Raw genomic sequence first — 24,266 nt, forward strand, 5'->3', positions numbered from 1 at the left:
TGCCTTGCTCAGGTGTCCCAGGTGTTGCCAGTTTCACACTGAGATTGCTCCTACGTGCTTTACCTGTGGCACCCTGCTCTACTTTTAGAGCTGAGGAGGCTCTTAGGAATCCATCCCTAGATCAGTGACATAGGACTGTGCAATGAAGGGACTGCTCTGCCTTCATCAGAAACTTCCAGCCCAGCACAATTCTCTTTCCAGCTCCCATGTAACCTGTCCCTCAGGCAGAGGGGGAGAAGGGACATATGCTGGGCTTTCTCTCCGATCTCCTTACACCTCACAGTGGAGACATGAATGAGGACTAGACTGAGTTGAGACAAAATCTGAGTAGGATCAGCCCTACATGTCAGCCTCTAGTTTGTGGAGGAGAGCAGGGTCCTGCTCAAAAAGCTGCCATGAGCAGAAACTTGGCCAGTGTGCAGTGGCTGGATCCCAGGCAGGAAACAAAGCTGTTCTCTGTGGCACACACAGCCTGGCAGCTCACATGTGGGCAAGGATCAGCTTTCCCCACACAGTACCTGCAGCAATGGGAGCTGCTCAAATGCAACCGTGCTCCCAGGCAGCCTGGAGCTAACTTGCCTCTCCCTCTCATGTGGCTTGGATGGCATTTCCCTCAGTGCTGCCAAGCCGTGAGCCCTTGTCTTTCTGGGACACACAAGTATCTGCAGCAGGGCGGGCAGGGCCATGTGCTGGGTTAGGGAGGAGGCTCCTGTGCTGGGGGTGAGCTGCAGAGTGAGCAGGATGGGGGGCTCAGGAAAGTGGGATGGGCTCCTCTCCAGCTGCCCCCAGCAGGGCTGTTCTCTTGTGATAAGAACTGTCCCTCAGCTCAGCTCTGCTGCAGGAAGTTTGTTCCTGTCACCCCATTTCCCACCTCCCTCCCCTCTCTCTGCAGGTTGAGGAGGTCGCAGCCCTGGAATGTGCAGAGGAAGAAGGGACACAGGAGCAGGCTGTCTCTGCCACCCTCTCCCGGCCCCCAATGCCTGTGGCAGGATCCTGCAGCAATGTGCTTACAGAGAGGAAAACCTAATAGAGCAGCTCTGGGGGTTTGGGGGCCTTCTGAGCACATGCTTGCAGCAGGCTGTTTGTGGACAAACAAGCCATCCCCATTATAAATCCTTTATTTATTCCATTCCATTTCCCCACCCTTCTGCCAGAGAGTTTGTCCCTGGCACTGTGCTGGGCAGTACAAACAGCTGATTCAACATCCAGCAATAGAGGGAAAGAGGTGGGAGCCTCAGAGCTGCCCGTGCTTGACACAGGACTCTGCTGGCAAAAATAACTTCACTTCAAGAGCTCCTCTGCAAGCACATCTCCCCACAAAGTGGATCCTCTGCATCCCCTGATGCTCCCTCCTCTTTTCTCCACACTGAAGAGCAAAAATTAACATTTCCATCCTTTCTCATATGGGACAGTGGTCTGAATGAGAGGAGGGAGAACGTTTCTCAGCTGTCAAGCCAGCAATGCCTCTGTTTCTGTGAGTTCTACACAGGCAGATTCAAAGCCTTCCTCCAGGTCAAAGCAGCAGAACCCACCAAGTGCAGCAGCAGAAGCAGGATGCACAGTGGTGCAAAGCTCAGTAATAAAGTGCCCCACCTTATACCTCCATAAAATACCTAGGGACTGATGTAGCCTCAGGGTAACGCAGCTGATATCAACAGCATTATCACACAGGGTGTCTGCCCAGTGACATTACACAATCCCTACGAGTTTGCTTGCTGTGCCAAACACCACATCTGCCCTTGCAGCAAGAACCAAGACTATTGCAGGATCTTCCCCAAGTGCTGGACTTCACTGGCAACCTGTGGGGAGGTGGAAAACCCATACTGAAGGACGGTGTTGGCAGCAAGCTCAGCTGTGAGCCCCTATTTTCCTTGGGTTAGTGGGCTTAGAGGTGGAAGTGAAGTGATGGAAGGACTGGAAGGACTGCCTGGAGCAGAAGGCAGACTGGCCTAGTGGAGGGAAGCCCAGAGCTGAACCAGAGACTCTTCTCTGACGGTCCAAAGGTCTTGGCTTGGCTGCTTTACGGCTGTTAGGGCTGGCTACAGTTTGCCTGTTTTCAGTCTGCAGTTTTTTCCCTCAATCCAGTCAGGATGGAAGAGAATAAGGATGTGAAGCAACAGGACCATGGCATGCTCCCCGTGAGCTGCTGGGACTGTGGCACCAGAGATGGCCTGGGCCAGTAATGCTTCCACACCACTGTCCCTCAAACACAAGTCCTGCCTCTGTTCCCACCAGCTGGAGTCAGGCTGGCTTAGTCTGGCTGTCTCATGTGTGATCTCCAGGATCACAGAGGAGCTGTAGGCTTGGAGGGACAGAGATTGGATTCCTTTTGCCATCTGTCTGAAGGAGCAATGCAGCCTTGACTCTTAGACAGAGTCAGCAGGTGATTCCTCACTTAGAGCGACCCAGGTGACTCTTGCCCTGCTATGCTTGCACTGATTCCTGAAAGTCTTGTCCTGAGTCCCACTGGCAATCAGAGCAGACCTTGCCACAGGCAGCAGCAGCAGCACAAAGAAAATACATACTAAGTCCAGTCCTTTTTATTAGTGTTTCAGAAAGGGGAGAATTGCTACAAGAATCCTGTACTGAATCCGAGAAATTGCAACTCTCTGCTTCTTATTTCCACCTCTGCAACCTTAGATCAAGTGGCATTGAGAAACCAACAGAACAGGGCTGAAGGTCCTTGCAACCTGAAAAGCCCAACCAAGAAACTCATCTCCAAATGCTGGCAAAGCTGCCCCAGCTCTAATGATCCCCTTGGAGGCTCTTCTGCCTCTCAGCTAAGCACAGTAATACTGCGTTACATTTATTCAGACCATATGTAATACACACAAGAGCCCATAAAAGCTTAAACAGCACAATAAACATTTGGAAAAGCACAGTGACCAGATTTATGGATTTGGATACCTGCCAGCAATGACCCACCAGAATCAGATCCTTAAGTTTTTGTGTAAGTCCAAGACATACACACAACACAAACACAAATGTGCTGTTATCCTTGGAAAAAAGATAAACAGCCCCCAAAGCCCATCCCCAGCACTGGAACATGACGGCCTTTCACTGCGTCTGATTGGACTTCGTTTAAATCAAAGCCATAAAGAAGGTCTTGGCGAGGAGAAATAAATGTAGCACGACAAAAGTTCACCCCAAAGCACACTGTAAAACTGACAAAGAGGGAAAGACAAAAAGATTTAGACACTTAATTTCCACTGAAGGGGAGATGAATCCTGCTGTAGAAAAAGAGCTGTGCATTGCCAAATTCCAAGATACTTTTGTACAAAGTTTCTTCCACAGGGGTGATGTGATACCTCCTGTGCCACCTACCAGTTTGGAGGAAGGGGGTGATGGCTCAGCAGAACAGAAGATGTGTGAAATGATGACAGATCCCAGGGCATGAAAAACATTTTTACCCAGGGAACTGCGAAAGCCTTGAGCTTTGAGTACAAATCTTTGGGATAGTGGGAGAGCAAGGCACCAGAGGGATGCAGTAGTTTCTCTATTTACCAAGCTTAAGAATAGATGATAGAACCAGTTTCCTGGCTTCTTTGGCATTTTATGGCACTGGGTTTTTTACCTCTTTTACTTTTAATAACATCTATGGCTAAACACAGTATTTTGAATACCTACAGCCCCTTCTAGGTCACAAAGACACTCCACAAGCAGGATTTAGCACAGTCATGAGCATCCAGTGCTCAGGACAGAAACCAGGAGTCCTGGCTCCATGTTTTGTGCCCTCATCCAGGGCAGAACTCCATCCCCAGACTTAAAGCAAAAGGAAAGAGATAAAAGAACAGCACAAGATTCTGCTTTTGAGAAACCTGCCTCATTTGTTATGATAAAGGAGAGCATTACGGATTAGCTGGCAATACATGGAAGGAATTGCCCACCTCCCACGCAAAATTTCCCACCAAATGTTTTTACAAGTTTAAGATGAGTTGCTACATTAGGTTATACAAAAGAAAGACTAAAACTTGATGACAGATTTACTCACATAAGGCTCAGGACGTGATGATGCCCTTGCTGTTAAAGGACGAGCTCAGAAGCACTGCTCTGCTTTGCTCATCAAACTGCAGAAAAAGGCTGTTTGTGTTTATCTGCTGCTCTGGGAGGTGGGTTGTGCACTGAGAACAAAAGCCACATGCAAGGGCGCATTCTCTCACCCACTGGCACAGGCACACTCAGGGACAGCTTTGCTTAGGACAAGTTCTATCTGCAGCACCAGCGGCCACAGAGAACAGAGCAGGGGGGCTCTGGTCAGAATGATGCAGGGTGCCAGATTCTAGGAAGGCCACACATTTGGTGACCACGGAATTAGTGAGAAGACACAGAGTAGTAAAGGGTCCTGTGGGAGGAAAAGATGTGTTGAAGCAAGGGCCACATGGTGTGGGTAAATGGAGTAGTGCCAAGGCAATGTCTTAGTCGCTCCTGGGAGGGAGAACTGGCAGGTAAAGGTCTGTGCAAGGTGGCTGTGCTCATGTTAGCCCACAGGACAACTCACACAAGAGGAAAGGATGGGAAACACAGGACAGGCAGGGAGAGAACAAAGCCAGGGAAGAGCAATGCACTGTTGACACACCCCTCTTCCACCCCCTTGGGAAGGAAAGCTCTGCTCAAGCTCCAAAGTACACATCTGCCTGAGAGCTTGAACAGCCCCAGCTGACCTTCCTTGCACAAACAGGAGCTGGGGGTACCTCCAGCACAAGCTGCCATCAGCAAGGACTGCAGGAAGGGACACAAAGGACAAACAGAGGAGCAGGCAGCTGAAGCCAAGAGCAGAGGACACCAAGGGACACCAAGGGCTGGTTCTGGACAAGGACAAGCAAGCCAAGCCTGCAGCCCTACAGAGACTGATTTCAAACAAAGTGTAGGCTATTAAGCAATTTATCTTCTACAGCAAACTGTGCTCCCAGTTCTGACAGAAATTTGGTTGAGGAAGAAGAGGGAGACACAGGTAACCATCAGCCTTCCTGCCTTCCTCCATGCTCACACAATCCTTTCCAGAACTGCCATGGGGCAGCTGGGCACAAACATGGGTTCTTCTTCCACATCATAGCTACAGCCCACCCTGCTCTCCGTGCTGTCCTGGCATATGAAGAAGTGTGGACTGGTTGTTGTGTCACTTCTGCACGGGTATCTGCTGTTCATCTCAGAGGAGGGACTACAGATCAGATAATTCACCACAGTTTGGGGAAGAAGACAACAGAGTGAGATTGATCTTGAGCTAAAGATACCCCTTCACATGCAATGAGCAGGGGATGAGTGTGTGGTTTTCTAGAGGATTGTAAGACCAGTGAGTGAAGCAGAGAATTCAAGGGCATCCTGAAGACTAGTCCACCTGTAACCTAGAGCAAACTAGTTCAATGCTCCTTTAGCACATTTTCCTCAAATACAGAATTTTGCAAAAATTGACCCTGATCCACTCCTGTAGATCCTGTTATATATCAGCAAGTCAAACTGCTGGCATGCTAGGGGTGTTTGCAGAGGCAAATGGCAGAAATTATGCCAAGAGTCACAACATGAGGCTAAAATCCAGACCTTCTGGCTCCTGTTCTATCCTTGGTGACCTTTCAAAACCACATTCATACTTTTGCTTCCCTAGTTCTAAAATAAAACCTGTATTTCACAGCCTAGCTAAGAGGGTTCATGTTTGGGCCATACCTCGAGGTGTACAGTGAGATAAGTCTATAGAAGGGCAATGCAGTACTATTGCTAATACTGGATGACTTACATGATGCTTTCTTTTTAGTATTATTATTATTAGGAACAATCCCTGGGAAGATTTTAGTTTAACTAAAAAAAGAAATAAGACAAATTATAGACAGCTAGAGACAAAAATAATCTGTTCCCATGTGGTTTGTGCTATTTAAAGGGACATTGTACCTATTCTTGAAGAGACTAGTTTCAGAAGACAAACAACTGACATCTGTCAGCATAAAGAAATTTGGAAAAATAGACTTAATGCCATTTTCCAGAAGCTTTAGCTGTGCCTGAGATGACCCACAGTACAGCAGCAAGGGGGTGGAAGCATGCCCTGTGTGACAGAGCCCCACCATCTTGTCTGTCAGAACACAAGCAGGGAGTAGTTTTTCTAACCAATTTTTAGAGGAGGATCTTGGTTTCAAGCCAGGAGGTTGAAGGGTGAACAGAGCACCAGAGGGCTTGGTGCATAGGGAGAGTATTTTGTGCCACGTTCCCACATTTCTGTTCACTGTCCCAACTATGGTCAGGTAGGAAAAAAGTGATGTCGTCTGTTCAGCCTGAATTCCAATTCCATATAATGGGCTGAGTTCTCTTCTGCTGAAGTATCTGGTGGTTGGACTGAAGCCACTAAGCTAACAACATCTGTGCCTCACAATGAACAACAGTTGGAGGCACCAAGAAACTGTCATTGCCCCAGACAGCACGAGACAAAGCAAGAAAGTCTTATTCCTCCTGCATTCCTTCTGCATCCTCCATGGCCATCTGCTGAGGAAAGCTATTTGCTGGAACCCAGGGCTGCAAGGATGGGCTGAGGTGAGTGTGGGGCTGGAGCTGAAGAATGTGAGCAGACTGAGCAGGGGGACACAGCTGTGAGTACACAGATTTCCCAAAACGGGAACCAGGGCAGGATCACTTTTGGTTCAGACATGTCCTGACCCTTATGCAATTGCTGTGAAGCATTGATCTTGTACTGGTCTACAACCTGGAGGTAATTCAGAGATGTCCACAAAGTGGAAAATCCCAAGCCACAGACTCTCGAGTTAGTTTGTGTGTGGTTATATCTTTGTGTTTTGCTCTGGGATAAGCTACAATGCAGCAAAAACATTGGTAAAGGCAGAAGGACACATTCAATTAGTGCTGGTGCTGCCCATATAGTTCCTGTCACTAACAACCAGTGGGAAATCAGCGAGAGATGTCTCAGACAGCATTCAGAGGGAGATGTTCAGCACATCATCCACTGCTGTCTCATTTATTCTGAACACTTAAAACAAAATGTTGGGGCAACTACAGAGAGAACAAGGCTGAACATAAAAAAGTAAGCTTGCTTTTCTTTGTCTATAATATTAATAGGCATATTATGTAATTTCCTTGGCTTACTGATCCAGCAACTCTAGTTACAAGACAGGATGGGATTTCCTTGAGGTCATTCCCCCAAACCGTGTGAGTTGTTATTTTCCTGGCTCACCCACAAACAGAATGGCTTGCTCTTCTGAAATACTAATGTCCAACTGTTGAAAGGTTTTGCCAATCAAAATACTGTGGCCTTACCCCATTTTAATAATCTAAGGCATCAATCTCCCCTTTAGTATTTGTTTGATGTGTTCTGCACCCTGCTGAAATATCCCCTCCAGACCTCCCTGAGCTCAGGCTCTGATTGAAGAGAGATGCCATGCATCAGGCCTGCAGCTTTCTCTCTGAAATGTTTAGCAGGGGATGGTGGTAAAATGTATTTATTTTCATGTATTGAGGAAAGACCATATATTCCAGCTTCTTTTTTTTTTTTCCATCACTCAGAGATGGGCCTGAGGCCAAAACGGTGCTGCTAAGCTTGTTTTCTATTTGAAACCTTCATTTTTATTAATAACCCTTTACAGCCTACACACCAGCACTGCGGGAGTTGCATTTCCGTGTTATGTCATCGTGAACTGTTATGTATTTAATTCCTGTACCCACAAACCCATATGGACATCATTAAACACGTACCATACAGCATTAAAACTGTGTTCCATAAAGTGTGATTTAGAAAAAAAGAAAGAGCTATGAAGTGGGGATTTCTTTTTTTTTTTTTTTTTTTTTTTTTTTTTTTTTTTTTTTTCCTAAGGTCATGGGAAAATGAAGAAGTAGGGGAGAGAGAAAAGGTTCAGCAGTGCTGCAGGTTACCTCACAGCTCTCCATGACTGCAGACAGAAAACCCAGCCTGCCTTATCCACCACAGAAGATTAATTACTCAGGAACTCCAGGCTGGTGATGATGAATTTCTGTTTGGCAGACCACAGAGACAACTTCTACAAAAATTACAGGTTACAGAACAGCAAAAAATCTTGGTGATTTTATTTCTGCCAAGCTAGTTTTCCATGACTTCTCCTTTTCTCCCTAAGAGTTGCCCTTAGCAAGGCAAAAGAACAGGTTTCCCCATATTGCTGAGGGTCAGTTATCAGGGCCACTAACACATATGAGGGTGACAGAGGGTTTGCTCCTAGTTTCTGTTCCAGCCCCAGACTGGCTCATCCTGCCTGTACTCTATGCAAACAGTTAGCCCAGCAATGAGGCAACTTGTGTACCTTCTGTCATCCCTCTGTTATCTCATATTTGGTATGGGGGATGAAAATATATGAGGAAGGGAGAAAGTAATAGAAGAAATACATCAGAGAGCAAATAAAACCTATGAACAGAATACCAGTGGGACAAATAGAATGAAGTGTAGCAATGCTGGGGGAAACAGCACAGAACGTATTGAGAAAGAAGAAAACAATATCCAAGGGATGTAAGGATAATGAAAAAAACCACAAACAACCACAGACAGCTAAAAATGACACAAGAAAAGATATGTCAACATGAGGGAGAGAAGCTGATGCAGTCAAAGATAAAGCAGTCAGGTAAGAAAGCAAAAAGAAAGGAAGAGATAAGAACAAAGCCCAGTGTAAAAATGTCCTGTAAAAGATTTAGCTACACATGTAGAATAGGAGACAATAAGCAAATTGCCTACAACACACACTAGACACCTTCCAGTGACCTAGTCCATTATACTGGAATGAGACCTGCCAAGGTCTCATGGTTTGATGGATGAATTCCCTCTGATCACAGAGCAAGTGCTGGCTGAAGTGAACAGACCACAGTGAAAATGGTATCTGACAGGATTTTACAGCGAGCACAGCTGAACAAAGGTGCTCTCTACACAGACTTGTGCTTATTGCTTTCTCTCAGGGTGGCTGCTTTCCCTTATGGAGACCGCATTGATGCTTCATTGATTTTACAGCTATGCAATTAAAAGGCTCCCTCAAAGATACAGATGAAGATACATATCTAATTGCTTTCATGCCCTTTTTAGTTGGGTTTTGGCATTTTTTAAATGAAAAGGTTGTAAAAATAAATGCATAAAAAGAGCATCCAGGGCACATACAAATTACTTGCTATATCAAACCTCTAAACAATCAGGCCAGTTAAGCCTTTCTGCTGTTTTGTGATATGTGTATTTAGGAGTCTCTGAGAGTAGATGTTACCTACCCTCATCCCTTGAAAGCTGGTGATTTATTCCACTTAAGTTATGTTTGCCCCACAGCCTGTGTGCACATACTCCATACCTGCCCATCTCCAGGCAAGAAAGAAGAACTAACATGATTTGCAGAGGGGGGCTACTGATGAATGAACCCCCTTTGTATCCCAACCCTCTCCAGAATTTTTCATTCCCATCAGACAAACATACACACGCATACACACACAAATAACTCTGGGTGCATGTGTGCTCCCGTTGAATTCAATACAGTTACTCACTGTGTAGGAAACTACCCACGTGCATTAATGTCTGGGGGAGGAGGAGGCTGCTCTGGGGATGAGGCTGACAGCAAGTTTAATGTTATCTAGCTGCTTTACTCTCGAGGTGAAATGTTTTTGACATATGTCTCTGTTAGGCTGTGTCCTACCTCATTCAAAATCAGGAATTTACTTTGATGTTTTGAAAATAAAGCCTTAAAAGAAGAAATAAACGTGACTGGCAAAACTTTTTCAGGAAACCTGCAAAGGACCACTAGAGCTGTAAACTGTTAAATGGGTTTATTTTTGTCTATTTTGGGTAAGTCCTCTCTTAAACTGATCATCATATATTCTACTTACAGGGTTCCATGGCATGTGAGTATATCTGAGCTGAATGAATCTGAAGTGGAGATAAGACCGGAGATCTTCTGAGCATACATTAGGATAGACAAAATCATGTCAGAAAGCAATGTTTGTTTGTTAAAGCCCAAAATTCTCTGTTTGCTGGTATTAATTCAATTCAATCTTCTCTCAAACACTGCTTATCCTGCCAGAGATCAGGGTAATAAACCAGGGCTCAGTAGTTTATATGCCTGTCCACAAAAAAATTAAATATAAACTACTTGTCAGGAATCTGCAAGGACAAAATTTTCTGATTTATGAGGATGCTGAATGACTGAGCCAAGACTGTATTAAAAAACAAACAAAACAAAACAAAAAAAGCCTTAAGAAAAAGCAGGCAAAAAAAGGAAGAAAAAAGAGTACTAATTATATAAATCACTGGAGACCAGCCTTCCATACGAAGAGGGGGAAAGGGACTGCTCTTATGATCCCTATTTCATCCCTTGCCTAACAATCCAAAAGCACATAACTTTCAAAGAACTGCATTTTTTTTCACAGGCTGGAAGCACCACAAAGCATCCTTCATCAGCCTGGCCTTTTGGCTGTTCTCCTTCTCCAAATGCAAATGCTACATCTGGAAAAAGCAGTAATCCTCTCTCCTGCCTGAAAGCCTCCTTTTATCTCCATTCTCCTCAGAACTCCTACTTCTTGCAACTGCTCGCTCTGACATACTACTTTATTGAAGGGATTCAAGGCTTTCTGCTCATCTGCTGAACGTCTGCCTCTTATTAAAACCCCAGCTCACCTTTGGAGCTCTCTCACTCGCTAGCACGGGTCACCCTGCCCTCCCTCAGCCGAGCATCTGTAACATAAACCCCTCCTGAACATTCAGATGAGCACGATAACAATGAACATTAACAGAAGCTTATTTATCAGGGCTGGCAAGAAAAGCATCTCATTCGCCGGGATGGCCTGTGCAGCTCCTCCTCCCCCAGGGGATGACACTGATGCATCAGGAGCATTACTAAGGCCTTTAGTCCCACAGAGCCCTGCTTTGTGCATTGAGACTGCAGCAAACAATAAGAGAGCTTTCCATTGACCTCTCACTGCAAGAGTTTACAGCTGTTTGCAGCGTTTCTGCAGTACCCTGGCCCTTAGCTTCACTGCAGAGATATGTGTGGAGGGGAAGGAACTAAGCCAGACCCAGCAAGATGCCTCAGCATCCAGGTCACCAGCTGTGGGGACTGCAGAGGTTGTGGCAAGCTGAAGAACCTCGTCATTGGGACTACAGAAAGTGCTCAGTTCTCTTACTCATATGCCATCCAAATTTAGGAGCTGCGTTGCTAAAATGTCCTGTCTTGTAGGTAGAAATGTACAACACCAGCAAGATGTACCAGTTCCCACTACAAGAGTAAAAGCTGCCCCAGTTACTACTCATTTTGCTTTTGTCCTTGATTTCAGGGGTTGATGACAGCCTCACACCCCACTTTCTGCTCCTGAGTTCTGAATAGCTGAACTGATTCTCCTCACTTGAGGTGAAAATTCACAGCACCACTGCCAGTGTCACAGTGCTGTGGCTGGGCTTTTTCACCCTTCCTGCTCCTCTTTCATTTCCCAAATATTCTCAATGTCGCAACCAAGGGTTGCACCAGGGATTACACTTTAAGGCATTAATTTATTTTTTTTTCTGCTTGCCAGATGCTGGCACAGGAGAAAGGGATCATGCACTGCCATCATCATGGCTGATGCTCTCCCAGAGCAGAGGAATTTTGTAGGCAGCACCAGACACACCACAGGACTGCCAGAGGCAGATCAAGCCCCAGCCCAGAGACCTGGGCACCACTGCAGAAGGGGTCAGCTGTAAAGCTGTCTGCCAGATGTCTCTGTACATGTTTGTTCACTCCACAGCCATCCTGCTGCTCAGTAGGGTCAATGGAAACTATTTGATTTCAGTGATTTGGGACCACATTTCAACAGGAACTGAGAAGTTAATTTTTGCTTAAATGTTTTCATGAAAAGAAAGCTCCTCTTTTAGTCAAATTTAGAGGATAATCCACACCTCCACAAAATGGTGCGTTTTGAAATAAGATTAATTTAATTTTAGCATCTTCAAGAACTATGCAGCTTCCCTAGCAAGAGAGGAGGATGTTGGTGAGGTTCTAATCCTTAGGAAAAGGATCAGCAGTCTATCCAATGAGGAGCAGCAGAGACAGCAGCATTGCTAATTCACTAGTGCACCAGGAGAGCTTCAGGCCTCTGATGAGCACTGTCTCTGGTATGAGTCACTCACACTTCACTCCTGGCACGCCAGGATGGGAAAGGAAAAGGTTTATCTTTTAGATATGGTGCCTCAGCTGCTCTAATCCTACAGCTGTTGCCACGATTGACTTCTCATAAAGCAAAATAAATTTTTTTGGTCCCCAATATTCAACATTTTCTTCTTCTTTTATATTTTCAAACACTAGCTATCTCAGGTTACTGGTGATTTTTTGTGGTGGTTCTCAAATGAGCCTGAACTGCTCTGATTTTTCAAACCCACAAGACTGTAATTGAAAGCAAATGTAATCAGACATATACAATGTTCTGAGGTTCACCACAGTGCACTGCAGTCAGCAGTACTGGAGTGGCTATTAAAACTCCTTGGAGCTGGGAAGCAAATACAGCTTGCAGGAATCCAGCAAATAACCAGCATTTATTAGATTATACTAAAATATTGCAAAGCCACAGTCAATCCTCTATTCACTATATATCCAAGGTCTGTTTAAATGAACATCTTCCTGAGCTTAGGCCAATTGTTTTAAGAGATGAACAAGAGGACAAGGAAAGAATTCTACTTATAACACAGCAAATTCTGCAATCCTTACATCAGTGTCAATCTCAAATTATCCATTACTGTCAGCAGAGGCATTCCGACCAAACTCTGGCATAAATGGAAAAAGACAGAGGCCCAAAAACAAAGGGTATCTTTGAACCCAGATACATAGCTCTAGCTGGAGATAAGCAGTAGCAAATCCCTTCCATAAAACTCCCAAACAAGATGCAAGCATTAAAAGAGGGGATGGTGGTGCGATGGGGGGGGAGGTAGGGTGGTTAATTGAATTCCCACTGCCTCTTCAGTCTGCACTTAAAAGCAGGTCTAGGGTTATCTGTGAAATTTCAATTAAATCAAAAGCTTTGATAACATGATAAGTCATTCCAGAGTTTGGAGTCAAAACACATTGTTATTTGATCCTCTGCTTGTGTTTCTGGGAACAGCATGCATGAAAGACAGACAGCAGCAGACCAGTCAGGAAGATGGAAAGGGTGGAAATGAATCTACTAATAGATCACTGTGTCTCCTTCAGCCAGAGCCACTTGAGGTCTGGTATTTTTTTATATATACAGAGTCCTAAAGCCACCCCATTTCTCAAGAGACAGAAGACAGAGCAAAAGAGATCACCTCGGATATGTGCAGCACTCCAGGGGATGGCTCCCTACTGCCACAAAAGTTGGGGTTTTTTTCCCAGGCTTGCTATAAACAAGATTTTTACCTACAATAGCACTGGGAGCTGAATGCAAATCTCTGGGACAGACACAAAACACTGAGCCCTGTGTATGTAATGGAATGGATTTCTAGCACAAACTCTTTGGTGGCCCAAGATGAACAGGTAAAGAAAGGTACACTGAAAAATAATAATATAATTCAACCAAGTCAGAACCAAAATCTAGTTCTCATCTCAACAAAATGCAGGAGAGGCTGCAGCTCTCCAGAGAGACATTGCTTTACCTGTTGCTCAGCACCCTTTGGTTGCTAAGGCTTCCTCTGTCTTTTCAGAGGCAACTGCTGGATGCAAAGGGACTCTCAAAGTCCTGTTTACTGAGGAAGATCACCTCTACTTACCAGTGTTCAGACAGCAATGCTTCACCTTAAATAAATGTGAGACTTCAACTCCACCTGGCCTGTGGTGGTCACCAGCATTAAAATACATTGTGAGCAATGCCTTACCTGGCCCCCAAACAGTTCAAAATCACACACAGGGTCACACAAGGCATGTGTACATGAGAAAAAAAACTTCTTTTATAACCAGTGAGGCTACTGATCCTCAACAGTGCTAGAAACAAAGGGACTCTCCAGACAAGCAAGGTCAAAATTACACAGCAATCAACAATAGGAAGAGCAGACAACTGAAAAATCCCATCTGACCTCAGGCACCACTGGGGGATAACTTATCACCCTGGCAGCAACCACCCCATTGAGCATGCCTGTCCCTAGCGCCCTCCTCTTCAGAGTGGAAGATCTTCATTAAACAATAGTGCAACCATATTATAGACACAGCAATGACAGGCTGTGTTCTTCTCTGTGATATAACCATACCTGCAATGTAAGCTGCCTATTCTTGCTTTCCAGAGATGTGACACACAGAGGACAAGACAGGCTATACTCAACTCTGTCATGTTAATAAATAGAAAACTCCACCCCAACTCCTCCTGCCTGGCAGGTGATGAGTCAATGGTGACAGTGTGCAATTAACCTGCCAGCAGGGGCTCACCAGAGCAAGAAACCCAGATAAGAAAAGCAAGTCCCCATCCCTTGTCCTCTCCTTAGGAGGGAGTTCCAGGCTTATCCACAAAGAACATCAGGATCAGACACTTTTCTGCATGGAGATAAAGATCTCTTTTGTCTATCAGCATGGGCAATTCAACCCTGTGGCCTTCAAACCAAGCACCACCTGCCTTTAAACAGAGGACTCCAGAAGATCCCATGGCATTCAGCCAAACCTCTCTAGAAGTGCATGCTCAAGGATAACTGGTACCTCAACTCTCTCACAAGCCTGATAATCTCTGAATCCTGTTATTTTGGTTCTGATCCAATCCTGTCTCATTAGGGCAGGTTTCCCCTACTGCCATAAACTAATAAATTTACTGTTTTGACTTTCTAATTAGTTTTGCATCTAGGAGCACCTACAGAACAAGCTTTCCTGACAGATTTTCAAAGTAATGTGTCTTCCAACACTGAGTGATGATGTTTTAAAACAAATTATTTTTATAACTGGTCATTTCTAAAACTATATTATGGAAAGAATGGGCTTTCCGTACCAGAATCAAATCCTCTTAGCAAATCTCTGAAACCAAAACTCTGCAATCATTCTGCATGTAGAGCCCATCAAAAATAAATTGTAAATAAAAAAAAATAAATTGTAGAGCCATCACAAAATAAATCAATGAGACAGTAAGGAGCAGATTTCCTAGTGCCCTGCCTTAACCCCTCAGCTTCTCCAGAAAGAAGAAATTTTATGGTTTAAGTTAAACAATAAGTAAACTATTACTTTCTAGTCTACAAAATAGGCATTGGCAAGTTATCAGCAGTGATTGTTCCTTTAGTATATGGGAAAAATTACTGGACAGGAAAAAAGCTCTTGAGCCAGGTTTGGCATTTAGTTTTTTTAAAGGCAACATCTCTGCATTTCAAAGCCTCGCAGTCACTCTTCTACACTGAAAGAAAAAAAAAAATTTGAATTTGTGCTCATAAACTGTGAACTTTAACTAGCTGACACTCTCTTGTGTTTCACCCAGCAAGGCAGTGTCCAGTGCCACTGCTGAAGCTGCTGGGTGTTGGCAGAGCTCTAATCCCATTCTCATGCTGATGAATTTCGAGTAAGTCTGTTTATTCTTAATCCATCCTGTGCCCATGACAGCATCCCAATTTTAAACCCTGCAGCCTGCTTATAACCAATCCAGGCAAAAGCTATTTCTGTACACTTGGCTGCCAGTGCCGAGTGTCAGTACATTAAACTGTCTTTGCTCCTCTCAGCTCTGTGTCCTTTCACAGTCAGGCCTGAAAGTGTGAGCCAACCCAAATGTGATACCCAAGGCAAGGGATAAAAGCTCATGTTGCTCCAGCTGCCATTTTTCTACAAGTTTTTTTTCTGGTTGCTGAATCTATTTTATTTAGCATGCTTTCTGTTTTCCCCCAGGTTTATTGTTTGATATTTATCTACATATAATTCCTTTTTTTCATTTTCTGAAAGAGTAGCAAAAAAGATTCCAATCTTTTCCCAGGAAGGCTGAGTTATTTGCTTGTATCACCAATGCTGCAGCCAGTAGCAAATTTCAATACCCTCCATTTGATACTCCAGTCCAAATCAGTTTATATGCTACAAACAAAAGGGAAAGTCCCATGTGAAACTAAAGAAGAGAACAAGTAATGAATCTGTTATTTCCTTTTTTCCATTCCTGCATTGGCTTAGTTTATTTAAGATAAGGATCTCCAAGCCAGACCTTCCAGAGATCAGGAGCAGGGATGAAAGGCAGCACTCACAGGGGAAATCACAGCCCCACCTGGCAGTGTCCCAGAGCCTGAGCTCCTGCTCTCCAGGTCACAAGGGCACAACTGGGGACCAGCCACACTTGTCTCCTCTAGCCCTGGGCTGCCTGACCTCTCAGCCACGGGTTGTGACAGTTCCACACTGTGAGCAGGACACTGTAAAGCATTTCTGAGATCTAAAAGCCCAGGAAACATCTTTTTTTCACAAATTTAGGTGCTGAGGCCAAATATTGCTAATAAATACAGCCCTAAATGAAGCACATTTCAGAAAATAAACACAGGTGCTCTACTCCACTGAGATGCTTGAAGAGCTGTGGTACCTAATTCCCAGTGAAATCAGTGAGAGCTGTGTGAAGTTAGGAGTAGCCAAGCAAGGCTCTTGGCAATAACAGCCCCAACACATTATTGCATCCTTAATTACTTAAACCTCAGTGAATAAATAATTCTTTGAGAATACTAATTTTTTCTTCCCTTCAAGACAGTGGGTTTTAACTGCCTTATCCTATCACAATCTTTAATCAGAACCTTTCCCACTCTATATTTCATAATTTACTTCCCAGGTAAAAAAACCCCAAAAAAACTAAACAAACAAACAAACAAACATCTCAGCAAAAATAAAACCTCTATCTCTTTTCTGATTTTGCATTTCTTAGGGAAATTAATTTCCATTCTGCCTCTCTCAAGCGGAACAAGAGGAACAGATTTCCCAAATAAAATGTGTGCATTGAGCAGTCACAGTACCAGTGCCAAATTCAGACTGTAACGCCAATTGTCATCGACTGGTGCTGACCACATTCCTAAATGATGTGGAAATTATCTGTACTGTAATTCCTATAAGAAAGAGCAATCACAAAAAGAGAACACCAGCTTTCCTTGTACCACGTCTGCTCAGAGACTCAGCTGTCCAATGTATTGGGAAACACAATTCAAAAGTGATCAAAATGTAAGTGAAATATAAGCAATGAAATGTAAGGTATGAAATGCAAGAGAAAATATTTTTATAATATCAAACAAATCAGAATAATATTTCACACATGAAAAGTTTTCCTCCTCTACCAATAGGTAATTGCTATTACAGAGCAGATCTGAGAAACAGAAATGTTTATAGACACAATCGTGCTTATGGATAGAAAATAGTGTATTAGGGAGCTGTGCTTTAGCACTAATACACTCATAAACTAAAGCAGCTTCCTTAACATGGTCCCTCCATCACCCTGGCTATTTCTGTTCAGTATTCTTATCAGGGTATTTGTAATACATGAAGAATAAGAGGAGAATCCAGCTTCCATTTAACAGTGTCTGCCTGGAATCAGAGCATCCAAGTGTTACACCAATACTTATTTGATAGAGAAACGATCAGTAAAGCTCATAGCTACAGACTACAATAGAGCATTTCTGTTCTTTAGTAAAGGAACCTTCAGCATTAACTCCATTTTCTGCATGAATCCTCATAATAAGTCATATACCTATTAAGTCCACTAGCTTTTCTATATTTGCATATTGTTTGAAAATTTCTTTATGATTCTTACTGGAAAATTATTCTCAGATATTGAGCACTGCTTTAAATTCAGCTGATAATATTATCAGTGGTGGTTTAAACAGAAATCTTGTTTGAGCCTGCATGCATTTCTGTAGGGGGAAGTATTGGAGAACTGAATCCTTGGCTCTTGATCTGCTTTTTAGACTGGATCTAGACACAAAGAAAAAACAAACTTTCACAAGAGTGGTCTGGCTATGATATTTTGAAACTCACTGCAAAAAAAGCCCTAAAACCAGTAAACCATATGCAATGTCTAATTGATTAATCCTACTTTTTGGGTATTTCTGTTATTTTTAGTAAAATAGAGTCATTAAAAAAATTGGTTTCTGAGAGTTTGTTTGTTGACTGTGAGCCCTGGCCTGACCTCAGCCTTGAATTTAAATCCCCAGCAGAAATCTGAAATTAATCTACCTCTGGTTTAGCTATCAGTAATTGTAATTATTAACAGAAGTATCCAGTAAATGAATGGTTTTCAGTGACATGGTGTTTACTTAGAACAGTGTGATAAATAAAAACACACTTGCTTCTTACCTCTTTTCTCATGGCAGTGCAAGACCTGGCACCTATGTGGGCATGGTAAAGGACACAAGCCCAGCATGTGCCTACAGGCGTTTGCTCAAATGCTAAAATGTCACATATTGGAAACATAAGGAGTTGAAAACTGCTCCTCCTGTACCAGAGCCGATGGTTTGAAGCTTGCTTTCCCTGTGGCTAATCCAGGGGATGGAGTCAAAGCAGTGGAAACAGCTGCCCCAGAACACCATCACTGGAGCTCCCAGCCCTGCCTGGCACATCACTGCTTCCTTGCAGTGGCCCATCAGCTTCCTTGCAAAAGCCATGCTTCCACCATGTGAAACAGCCTGAGAATGCTCCCAGACCATTCCACACAGGAATTTAGAGTCCTCCTGTGGTCTTTCCCATGCCACATGAAGGAAACCTGTTGGGAGCTATCTGGCCTGGAGCTACCTCCACCACCAGGGGCAGGGTCAGAGGAGACTGTCAACCAGCACAAATGCTGAGATTTCTTGAGACATCTCTCCAGCTCTCTGCCTGTGAGCTGCTGTACCCAGGAGAGATTTAATGGTCTGGAAGAAAAACCTTCTGCCTATTGTCACAGGACTCAAAAGCCTGGACCATCACCAAAACAGGAAACAGAAAACCTAAGCTGTGAATCCAACCGAGCAAATTGGCCGGATTATTAGAGCATTGGGAAAGCCCAGCTTTTATTACAGCTGGATTGTGAGCTGCTCAGCACTGCGGGCAGCCGGAGCACGGCAGCAGTAGGAAATCACTCTGTGGGGAGCAGCTGGCCAGCCAAACACGGCATAACCTGGACAGGACCGCACAGAGAAGCAGGAGGAGGCAAGGGTAGGGCAGCTGAAGGGTTGTAAGGAAGCAGCCAGCAACACATTTGTAAAAGTGCCTAAGGAACTACAGGGGAATTTTGGTGTCTTTCAGGCAATAGGAACAGAAGTGAAGAGCTCAGCTTTGTGGCTGAATTCATGCACCGCATAGATTAGTCCACCATTGCAAGCCATGGCTCAGCAATTAAAGGCATGGATACCTCTGCATATCCCAGCTGCAAGGTAAACCAGACATTTTTGTGTCTCCTCCCTCGATGTTTAAGCTTTCATGTATTTTTGTCTGGAAGCACATGCTTAGTCAATGACATACAATAACTAAATGGACTTTCTGGGCTCAACAACCCAAATGCCCATGGGATTAAAGTTACACTCCTGAAAATTAGTTAATTAATTAAACCCTAGGTCAGGCTTTGTCTTATGAGGCCAAGCTGCCGCAGAAAAACTGAGCAGTTCAACATGAAACTAAAGATTATCTCCTTGTGCACAAAGAGGAGACATGAAGGCAGCACAAGCAATTCTGTTTGCTGCCCCTTGGTGGCTGAGTCGTTTATTGTTCTTTAATCCAACAAGTTGAATGCCATGTCTGTGCTGATAGATCAACATACAAACCTCCTCTGTGCTGAGGGCTACAAGAAGCAGCTGAAGAAATAGATAAAATAATTAGGATAGTATAGATGATGCCTCCAGGCTACAGCCCTACCTCGAGTTAGAGGAATGATGAACCATGAGGTCCAGGGAAGACTGAATTCACAGAGCTTGGGCAGCACTGGCTCACTGTTTCTGGAGGGGCTTGGCAGAGTAACAAACAAGGGAATAAATTGGGATTTCTCTGGAATCATGCTCCTTCCTGCAGCGCCTGCTGAGGTTCAGAATCACCCTGGAGGTGTCCTTTCCCTGGACCCTACACAGTGGTCCAATGAGCCTCAGATCTGTTCCCTTCCCCCTCAGTTCACAGAAGAAAAACACTAAGATGTTTCCATTGGCTTTTACATCATCTTTTTGTAGAGACTAATCTTCACTTTCAACAATACATCTTTTGTGAAGCACTCCCAGCAGAAACCTTAGACACCTTCCCTAAGATCTGTTTGCTTACAGAAGACGAGGTAGGATTTGTTTAAACCCAGCTAGATTAATGTCTTGCAGACATTAGTGAAGTGAGATTTAATCAGGTTATTGCTCTACATTTTCCAGGGAAATAAATCACACTTATTACTAGGTTGGAATAGGATGCAAGGCTTGGGCTGAGAACATTTAGTCTTTTTTTGTCTTTCCAGAGGGGAGTGAAGGGATAACTTGAAAATTCCTGCAAGGCTGTCAAACAGGTCCTCTACAACTTTGAGTAGGGACAAGGACTCAAGCTGTAATGGTTATTGCATGTCTGGGGGTGGGCCTGGGTCCCAGTCTCCTGCCTTGCAGAGTTGCTGTAGGGTCTGCATCAGTACAGAAAGTAGACAGGAATTTTCAAGCACACTCATAACATCCATTTGAGATCCTCCATGTGAACTCTTTCATAACTCTTGAACCAACTCCTTTTCTGGGTGCCTATTTCTGCCTGGCACACGGGGATGTATCTTTGCATCACAAATGGGGTGTTGTGGGATCAAGCAAACTTTACAAACCTACTTGCAGACCTAAGTGGAAACTGTGATAATCAGTAAGTCTCAGAGCGCGACAGGCTTATTTTGTTGCAATGTTTTCTAAGTTTGCAACATGTATTTAACAATGAACAAGCAACTATATTTATTCTCACCAAGTATTTTCCTAAAACAAGGCTAGGTAGGAAATAAAAGAGCAGCTCTTTATCCAGAGTTTGGATTTAAAACTGCTCTTTCCTTCATTCATGAAAGAAAAAGACTTTGCTGTCAGTGATGCTAGCAGCGTTTTCTTTAGTACACATGTTAATACATCTCCTTGTATAAACCCATGCATGTGCAAGAAACAAAGTCTGGGAAATGAAATTGCAAAGGTCCTCCTCTCTTTTTCACCAGCATAGGAGCAGACAGCTGAAGCCAATACAAATCTTTCCAATAACTACAGGTTTGCATGTGCTGAAGTGCCCAAAGCCCATCCCATGAGCTTTGCATCCACTTCCCCTTATCCAGTGGGCTGTGCAAACACAGGAGAAAGCAAATTATGGTAACACAGCCTGCAATCAAGTTTCAAATCATGCAACAAAATAGCACAAAACACAATGGGGCCAAGTCAAAATCTTATTGCAGAGTACAATAAAATATATCCTGTTTGGGATGAAAGAGAAAAGGAAATGCCAGGCAAGGCAGCACTGTTGCTTGTAAATACCCTCCTGCCAACGCTTTCCCTGGATAAATTAGTCCTATGAACCCTAACTGCATCAGCATGAATCAGCCTGTCTGCTCCAAGGCAAAGGCTATGATTCTGTCTTGTGTTTAATGGGAACTCTTTCCCTCCTCCTTTTCTTGGCTTCCTGCTTGGAAAGAACAGACTCTCCAGAGACAATTTTGGATCTGGACCACAATCTTGCTCTCTATTGATAACTAAGTATCTCTGGGCAGGAGTAAATTTAAAGAAGCAGCTGGCAATTATGAGCCAAGTGCTTACTGGCAGGATTTCCCTCTGCTACTGAGCCAACGCTTTTTGGGAACTAAACGACTCTTTGGTGATAACTATCAGGTAAAACCCACAAACCAAGGGAGGTTCCCTCACTAGAACCGTGAGCAAGAAACAATGCAAAGGTGGGTGGAGGATGGATGAAAATTGTGTCTGAGGGTTGCTTGACTTCCCTGTCCTCCACTCACCCAAAGTGGTGGTGTGTAACTGATGGGCATTTTCTAGATAGTCCTTGAAAGCCACAAAATCTGTTCCCACGTTTACAGCAGTAATAAAAACAAATGACCTTTTCCTTCCAGCTAATCAAAATGTACTGAGCAGCACTGGAAAACCATCACAACACTTACTCTTTTGGAGGGTTAAGGTCTTCCGGGCGAGCCTCGAAGAACCTGAAGACTTCATCACACTGTGAAATATGGGGAGGAAGCCGAACCAGTGCCTGCAAAACAAAACAGAGAGTCATAAGCACTTAGACATAAGACAAGTTTGAAACATGGCTTCAAACATCTAAATTACCAAGCACGAGGAGGCAAAACAGTCCTGGCAGTGGGAAAAGAATACTGAAGAACAGCATCATGCCTGGGTACTTACCTGAGAAGAAAGCAAATAACAAGCCTTGACTGCAAATGTCAGGTAGGAAGCAATGAATTCACACGAGCAACAGTTCTTAGAATAAGCCAATGTAATTTATTTCGCCATGTGCTCAAGAGCAGAATTTGGTCCACAAGTGCAAAACCATGATGCTGCACAGGTAAGTGCTCTGTGGCTGGGACAGTTTGTGATATGGGCTTGCACAGCACACCAAATGCTGAAGTTATGGCTTACAGGCCCTATGTCAATGTACACAAATTCAACACCCACTAAGACAACAGATTAAAGTGCTTCATAAAGCTTTCCATTAAGCACTGTCCACACAAAAAGCAGAGTTTGCTAAAAAAACCCCATAACCAAACCAAACAACAATTTGCTCCTAAATTAACAGGAAAGGAAGTTTGATTAAGTGTCTGAAAAAACCAAATCAAACCCAACCAAAACACAGAGAGGCTTTTTCTGCATGAAGAAGGTTGCACAGCACATCCTGGCTAACAATGTCTGTGCACTAGCCTTGGCAGAGGGATGTAGCACTTGTTACCTTCAGCAATAGCTCAGTACAGTCTGGCCATCAACCATATTATGTTGAAGTGTACTGGAAAGCAAGACCTAAAACAAGAGAAGCACACAAGGCAGAAACATGCTATGAATTTGCTGTTCAGAATCTAGAGCTTTATGGTGTCAAAAGAAATCAGAGCTGTGCCCAGCCCACAGAGATGGGGCAGCAGCTCTCAGTGACGTGACTCTGCCTCCAGAAATGACAAACAGGAGAGGAAAAGAGGCTGGACTTCACCTCCTCCTGTGCTAAGTTATGCTGAAAATAGGCCACAGGTTAAATATAGAGCAAGCTTCTTAGAGTTGCTGTAAACCTGTTTGACAAAATGAGATTGTCTGGCTCTTCTCCTAGTTGAAAGTAGCACAAACAATCTTGAAAGATGGATGAAAAATTGCACCAGAACTAAATGAAGATGCATTAGGGTGAACAGGTTATATTAACCATGAGACATCTGACTGATATTGGTCAGACACACCAGAAGGTTCAACCAAAGCACAAAGGCAGGACAGGGCAGTTGGTTACCATCACAGCTGTTTTTAACCAGGCTTTAGAGGTGGCCACATTTGCTTGGGGATGTGAAGGAAAAGAGTTGGAAAAATCCTGCTGTGAAAGTGCAGGTCTCCGGTATTAGATGATGGGGTCTTGTTTTGAGGTGTTCAGACATTCAAAGTTAAATGCTTCCACATCTACAACTCTTCTTTCTTTTGTGAAGGGATGTTATAAGAACATTAGGAAAATCCATTTGGTATCACTAGGTCTGTGAAAAATTAGGCTCTGTCCTTTGGTCATGTAGAATTACACTACAGAGCTGGAAAAGATGCCTTGCAAAAAGAAGGAAGCATCAGATGCAGAAGCTGGGCAAAGCTTGGTGGGTCCAAGTGCCAGGGTGAGCACCACTGGCTGCTGCACTAAGGCAGGATGAAACGGAACAGCTGGAAAACTCAAACACTTTTATGGGAACAAAGGATGCCCTGGTCTCCACCTCTGTTTGTTCAAACTTGTCTAAAAGTATAACAAAGGTGTGAGCTCTGCCTTTATACCTACTGTAAATAAATACATGCATCCAGCTGGCAAACCAGGAATAACACTGGGAAGTCAGGAAGTGCCCAGGAATAGTAATGATCACAGCATGTTGAAAGAGAAATGTCTCACCAGCATGGGCTAACAAGAACATAAACAACATTTATTCATCTGCACCCCAAGCAATAGACAGCAAAGCAATGCTGTCTAGCCAACAGTGGATGGAGCTGATATTTAGTGCTGGCTCTACTACTCACACCCTTTTTGGCTAGGGCAGGTTACTTAACCTCTTTTCATCAAACTCAGCTGGGATATATCTTCAGTTACCCCTTACAATGCTGAGCAATAACACTTACCTAATCTGCAGAAAGGTTAGGAGGCTCAGATATTCAATATCTACAGTGTGTTTTGAAATCCCAAAGGGCTCAATCTTGCACAGTCAATGGGGCAAGAGCAAGCACTGCAAATGATACGTATCATTACTAGAGAAACACAAACACCCGAGTTACACCC

At 43.9% G+C, this 24,266-nt stretch overlaps 1 protein-coding gene across 4 annotated transcripts in view; it reads right to left on the minus strand.

Moving 5' to 3' along the window:
- The window catches only part of SH3PXD2A (SH3 and PX domains 2A), a 205,687-nt gene that overhangs the window by 118,041 nt on the left and 63,380 nt on the right, over positions 1–24,266 (minus strand). For all 4 annotated transcript variants that reach the window (XM_083866967.1, XM_083866965.1, XM_083866964.1 and 1 more), the window contains one exon: positions 21,934–22,025. In XM_083866967.1, the coding sequence (XP_083723093.1) occupies positions 21,934–22,025 (92 nt within the window). The remainder of the gene's footprint in view (positions 1–21,933; positions 22,026–24,266) is intronic.

Source organism: Zosterops lateralis (genome assembly GCF_965231275.1).
Source record: "Zosterops lateralis genome assembly, chromosome: 8".
Lineage (NCBI taxonomy): Eukaryota > Metazoa > Chordata > Aves > Passeriformes > Zosteropidae > Zosterops > Zosterops lateralis.